This window comes from Labrus bergylta, chromosome 9, assembly GCF_963930695.1.
Source record: "Labrus bergylta chromosome 9, fLabBer1.1, whole genome shotgun sequence".
Taxonomy (NCBI): domain Eukaryota; kingdom Metazoa; phylum Chordata; class Actinopteri; order Labriformes; family Labridae; genus Labrus; species Labrus bergylta.
Genome location: NC_089203.1, coordinates 31,269,264 through 31,276,086, shown reverse-complemented (window position 1 = coordinate 31,276,086; position 6,823 = coordinate 31,269,264). Strand labels below are relative to the sequence as shown.

Here is a 6,823-nt window from a genome sequence, read left to right as displayed (position 1 = left end):
GTCTGTGTGTGTGTGTGTGTGTGTGTGTGTGTGTGTCTGTGTGTGTGTGTGTGTGTGTGTGTGTGTGTGTGTGTGTGTGTGTGTGTGTGTGTGTGTTGATAGTGGACTCATCATTAAATGGAGGTGTGACATCATCTCGTTGAGGCGTGCTCAGACTGACGGGGAAACGACTCTCTGAGGTCTTTCTGGACCGTCAGGATGCTGATTTGCTCCTCTCACTGTGATTGGTCGGATCGTCTGTCACTTCACAGTTTAATGACGTGTGAATAAACTCAGAACAGACAGAATCCTGGATCAGAACCATAACCAGGAGCTGGTCCAGACCCGAGCAGCCCTCACTATGAGCCCTCATCAAACAGGGAGTGTGATTGTGAGTGTGAATGCTTCCTGAGTCTCCCATCAGGCTGTAACCAATGGCAACAGGAGCGCCTACTTCGTTCTTATTCTTATTTATTTCTCACTGCTTTGTTTGTTCATCTTTTAAACTGAGAAGAATAAAGTCTTAATGAAAGTTAAGCAAACTTAAGAAAAGTTGGCCGTTGTTCCCAGAGGCTGTTTCCAATGTCAGCTGATTGCTGATTGGCTTTCAGGTTGAGTTACTTGGTGACTCTAAAATTGCCCATCGGTGTGTTTGTGAGCATGCATGTGCTGGCGCTCTGTTTCCAAAGGTCATCCCGGTCATTGACTGGCGCCCTGCCCTGTGACCGCTGTGAGCAGCATGTGAAGCCTCAAAGCGATGCAGGGTTTCCAAAGTCACTGAACCTTAGAGCTCAAATAAGACTGAATCCTGTTTTGTTTTTTTGTCTCTGACCCCCCTGATCAGAGAACCGTCTCATCCTGGACGCCTTCGCCCAGCAGTGCAGTCGAGTCCTCAGCCTGCTGGAACAACGGCCGTTCTCCTGGAGCCCCCCTCCTCCTCTTTCACCTCCAGCATCAAGCTGGAAAACGGTTCAGGGGAGATCCAAGGCCTTCACTGCTCCAAACCCGAGGAGAGCTCCTCCACCACAGATCCGGAGGAGGAAGCCCAACAAAGCCATCTGAGCCAGCACCAGACCTCGGCTGTCCTCCGGGTCTTCACCGACTCCCTGCAGAACTACCTGCTCTCAGGGCCTCCTCAGAACCAGCATCTGTCTGAGAGCCTGGAGGAGGAGCAGTGTCTGCCGGCTGAGCCCGGGTCAGGAGCGTCCCCTCCCAGACACAACCTGGTGGGCTGGGGGTCTCCGACTCCGTCAGAGTCGTACGGCCACCCGTCGTCCACGCTGCCCGAGGAGGACGAGGAGGAGGAGGAGAGCTGCTGCCCGCGCTGCCTGGAGCTGGAGCAGGAGGTGCTGTCTCTGCAGCAGGAGAACGAGGAGCTCCGCAACAAGCTGGAGAACGTCCAGGTGCAGTATGAACAGATTGAGTGTGATCTGTGGTAGGGGTTAAAGGTCTATATTCTCATTCAGGTTGTACTGAAGAGGGATTTCAGATTCAGATTTTTTATTGTCCCACAAGGGGAAATATGCGTTGCAACAGGAGCACACAGAAGACACATCACCATAAAACATTGACCAAAACAAATAAATAAAAAAAAATCAGACAACACAGCAAAATATAAAACCAAATAAAAACAGCGCAATAAAATCAGTCCCGAGCTCGTACCAGAATGGAAAGTTATTCAAGTGCAAAGTGGAGGTGTGCAAATGTGCAATTCAAGTGCAAAAAGAGCAACAAATAGCTAATTGTTGTTTAACATATTTCTACACTATAGAAAAGATGAACTCCTCTCTTCTATAGTGTAGTCTGCTTCAGAGAGTCACATGCCCACAGTAACCTAAAAGCATCACACAGTTTAAGGTGACTTCCTGCCCTCCCAGCTCCCCTGTGTCACTTCAGCCTCATTTCCAAACAGCTCATTTGATCTTCCTGTGACTCACTGAGTGCAGATATACAATTCTACAATTCACTCAGCAGACTCTTTTATCCAAAGCGACGTACATCAGAGAGTAAGAACAACACAAGCAAGGATCTAGAAAAAAGGGAACAATGTGAGTAAGAGCAAACGATCATCTTTGAGTCTGATTGGACACACAGGTGCTGACAGGAAGTGACCACAGGTGCTGACAGGAAGTGACCAGAGGCAAAGCACAACATTGAGGGCAGTTCTTGAGAGCTCTAATCAGTATAGAAACCATCTTATAAGTCGTCGTTATCAAACAAAAACCATCGTCATTACCATCATCATCATCAATAATATGGAGACCATCATCATTAAGTTAGTAGGTATTCATGAAAGAGCTGGGTCTTTAGCTTTTTCTTAAAGGTGCAGAGGGACTCTGCAGATCACATGGAGTTTGGAAGTTCATTCCACCACCGGGGGGCGACAGAGGAGAAGAGTCTAGTCAGCGTCTTAGGACCCTGTTGTGAAGGTTGGATCAGACGCCTTTCATTGGCAGAGCGTAGTGGGGGGGAGGGAGTGTAGACCTGGATCAGAGAGTTAAAGTATAGATGTAGTTCAATGTTAGACTCTTTAATACTTTAATGACACAGCAGGTGGTTTGTCTGCTTGTTTTCAGGGTGTCTTTTTGTTACTGGTCACATTATTCTGTGTTTTTCCTGCAGCTCCCTGTCAGAACGTTCTCGACTACTTTAAAACTGTTCTCGAGTTTCACAACCAGCTGGTGCCGCCGCTGCCGGAGGAGCCGCTCACCGAGGTGACGACGCCTGAACATTAGTCACAGGGATGTCATTAGAAGCATACATGAAACACATCCAGTCTTTATTAATAACCTCCTCATTGTGTTAATGGAAAAACTAATGAGTGTGAAAATGTGGCGTTAAAGAAATTTGTGTCTCTGCAGGAAGAAGAGCGGCAGACAGTGTTTGAGGTCAGTGTTTCACTAAACGTCATGAAGAGTTAGCCTCAGTTTTAGAAAGAAATGCAAAGATTTTAAAGTAATATGTTTTTTTTTACTGAAACATGGCATATAAAGGATCATCCTTAAAGTCTTTCTATGTGATTTTTCACACTTAAATGCATAGTAGTATATAGTAGTATAGAAGTATCTCCTCTGAAAATAACTCTGTGAGTCATGACTGTCTACAATGGGTGTAACACCCGAGTCCCACTGTCTGTGATGTTTTCAGAGTTTTCAGAGTCCTATCTTCACTTTGTTTACATCGCCAGGACGGCCGGCTGACTCCTCCCCTCGTGTATAAAAGTTGTTTAATTGAGGGACTAGAGAAAAGAAGAATAACATACTGTACTCACTGCTTAACTGTGTTTCTAGATCACGCTCATTTCAGGTAAATTTACATGCAGTGTGAAGATACCAGCATAATAAAGATCGCTAGCATTAGCATGCTAACACAATAATGCACCGCAAGTTATTTTGGTTTCATGCTGGAGCTCAAGGGCGACATCTGCTGGATCAAAAAAATCACATATAAAGCCTTTAAAGCAGCATCCTTGACTTTAAAACTGAAGAAAACTAAACACTGTCACTTCTTGTTCCTGCAGGGCAGCAAGCAGCTGCTGGAGAACTACCCTCTCTTCATCACTAACAAGCAGTGGGATGAAGCCGTCAATTCCTCAAAGAAAGACGGCCGGCGGCTGCTGCGTTACCTGATTCGTTACGTCTTCACCACAGACGAGCTCAAGTTCTCCTGCGGACTGGGGAAAAGGAAGCGTTCAGTCCACTCGGGAGATCCAGGCCTGGAGAGACGGCCGCTCAACCCGCTCAAAGTCAGCTGCCTCAGAGGTACAGAGATCTGAGAGAGGCTGTCGATGAGGAAGAACTTCATCATGAGTCAGTCGGCCTGCTCGTTTAAGTGTCATTAGGTCCAACTCAAGCCTCTATGTGGATCTACCTCCCACAGTACATTTAGAGACTGTACCACTAGCAGGCCTGATAACTGAAGGCTCTACCTCCCACAGTACATTTAGAGACCGTAGGTACCACGAGCAGGCCAGATAACTGAAGGCTCTACCTCCCATAGTACATTTAGAGACTGTAGGTACCACGAGCAGGCCTGATAACTGAAGGCTCTACCTCCCATAGTACATTTAGAGACTGTACCACTAGCAGGCCTGATAACTGAAGGCTCTACCTCCCACAGTACATTTAGAGACCGTAGGTACCACGAGCAGGCCTGATAACTGAAGGCTCTACCTCCCATAGTACATTTAGAGACTGTAGGTACCACGAGCAGACCTGATAACTGAAGGCTCTACCTCCCATAGTACATTTAGAGACCGTACCACGAGCAGGCCTGATAACTGAAGGCTCTACCTCCCATTGTACATTTAGAGACCGTAGGTACCACTAGCAGGCCTGATAACTGAAGGCTCTACCTCCCATAGTACATTTAGAGACTGTACCACGAGCAGGTCTGATAACTGAAGGCTCTACCTCCCATTGTACATTTAGAGACTGTACCACTAGCAGGCCTCATTCTGGAAGCGTAGTGTAATGTAATAGGTCTTTAAGGTGCCTGACCATTTAGAGAAATTCTGAAATAAACTGATATCAATCCTTTATGTAACCATCATCCTGTCCATCTCTGTCACCAATAACTAAAACATTATTCTCCTCCTACCAGAGTTCATCCGGATGCACTGTGCCTCAAACCCTGACTGGTGGATGCCGTCAGAGGAGCAGATCAACAAAGTGTTCAGCGACGCTGTGGGTCATGCTCGCCAGGGCCGAGCGGTCGGCACGTTCCTGGGTAGCAGCGGCAGCAGCACCAGCAGCCTCTACATGGACGCCTTTGATGGACATTTGTCACAAGACGAGCTGTATTTAAAAGGCTGCCAGAACAGCCAATCAGACTGAAGAGAGGGAAGGAATCAAAGACAGAAGCCGTAAATGTAGCCGCATTACGACATATCCCGAAACACTGACCTGAACCTGTCACTTTATCCTGTGAGGAAAACATTCCAGACGCTAATCCAACATAAGAACACTTCATCCTCTGTGTCGTTATGTTCACTCAACATCTGACATTTCAAATGTTTGGTCTTCCATTCACTTCCTTTTTTATCCTTTGTCGTTTACAGAACTTACGTCAGCATCCAACCAATACTTCAGATTGTGAACATGCTAACCTTCCAGTCATCAGAAACATGTCCGACGCGTGTTTGGTACGTCACAGAAGAAGCTTCGATATGTTAGCGTGTGGCTAGCTGAGCGCCTCTGAGACTTCATGTTTCAAACACTTGGGGAGAAAAGAGCCTTCCAGTGAGCTCCATGCAGCTTCACTAGAGTTAAAGACTTTTGCTAACAGACGTTTTCAGAGGATGTGTCAGTAAAAAAACCTTCTTATGATATTAGGCTCAGAAGCTCAACTTTAAAACATGTGACTTAAATTAACAACTCAACCGTGGTCAAAGGTTGAATCCTCTTCTCTCAAAGTCGATCTGTTGATCTCCGTTTTTAACTCTCATATAGTTACGATGTCCAAACTATACGTGGTCAAAGTTTCAGATCATGAGGTAAATGTTTGTTGGAGTAATCCCAGGATGAGTCTGCAGAGGGCGCTAAACGCCTTGCTCTCACACCATAGTTCCCCGATATGAAACCAAGAATTTCAGCAGACGGTTTCAAGCCTCTGAAACCTCTTACATAGACTCTCGTCTCCCAGACCTGGAGAGCAGCCCTCCCCTGGCAGCCCTGCAGCATTCTGCTGGTTTTTATTGACGGGAGTATCAGATAATCAGATCATGTAAAGCTGCTCTAAAGGTTTCCCACACTGAAGACATGAACGGAGAACATGAGGAGGAGGCGGAGCTTTAAATGAAATTAGAAACCTAATAGGAGAGGCTAATGTTGAAGGGCTCTGAAAAATTCAGATCTGCAGAAAGACTCAAGTAAAAATAAAGATATGTGTTTTCTCATCAAAGATGGTTTAATTCAATCGAAGGAAAGATGTGAGGAACATGTTTAGTGTTTCAGATTGAGTTTTTTGTGAAAGCAGATGATGATGGTCACATGCTCAAATACTAATGCCTTACACTGGATTCAAGACCAGGTTTCAGTTCCATCACAAGTCACAGCTGGGAATATTTAAACAGATGTCTTCTTCATATTAATGACAGAACCTGTCTCTTTGTAAATAAGACTGTTGACTCCTCTTCTTGTGTCGTCTCACTGACTCGTCCATCAACAGTTTCAACATGTTTCGACTCCATCAGCTTGTCATTAACTCCTGGGCCGTGTTTTCTACGTTAGAATGTACCACATCGACTCCATCATGTTGCCGAGCTGTTTGTGTAAATGTGTAATATAACGTTCAGTATTGTGTGAGCTGTTAATGCCACGTCTCTCTCTCTTTACAAGCCAAGTAGAAAAGTGCCACAGAAACCTTCCTCAGTCGGATTCTGTCGTCGTGTTGCTGTTCTTCTGAATGTGAGCGTCAGTTTGTATTTACTGTTAACGACACTGTGAAACATCAGGCGCATTTTTACTGAAAGCTTCTGTTTTTATTTATAATAAACCAAAAAAGAACTGAAGCTGAAAACCTTGATGATGCTTCATTTTTATCCAACCAGACATCCATCATTCATCCATCCAGAATCCATCATCCATCAACCATCCATCATCCATTCATCCCTACATCATCCATCCATCATCCATCCATCATCTAATCCATCCATCATCCATCCATCAACTATCCATCCATCAACTATCCATCCATCATCCATCCATCATCCATCAATCCATCATCCATCCATCATCCATCCATCCATCATCCATCCATCAACTAATCCATCCATCAACTATCCATCCATCATCCATCATCCATCCATCATCCATCAATCCATCATCCATCCATCATCTAATCC

At 45.4% G+C, this 6,823-nt stretch overlaps 1 protein-coding gene across 1 annotated transcript in view; it reads left to right on the top strand.

The window, feature by feature from the left end:
• LOC110000880 (BEN domain-containing protein 4) overlaps window positions 1-6,490 on the top strand; it is a 10,946-nt gene extending 4,456 nt beyond the window's left edge. Inside the window, 6 exon segments of the mRNA XM_065959074.1 lie at window positions 824-883; window positions 886-1,380; window positions 2,599-2,693; window positions 2,841-2,867; window positions 3,500-3,740; window positions 4,582-6,490. Of these exon segments, the coding sequence (XP_065815146.1) occupies window positions 824-883; window positions 886-1,380; window positions 2,599-2,693; window positions 2,841-2,867; window positions 3,500-3,740; window positions 4,582-4,814 (1,151 nt within the window). The 3' untranslated portion in view covers window positions 4,815-6,490.
• Window positions 6,491-6,823: the final 333 nt, after the last annotated feature.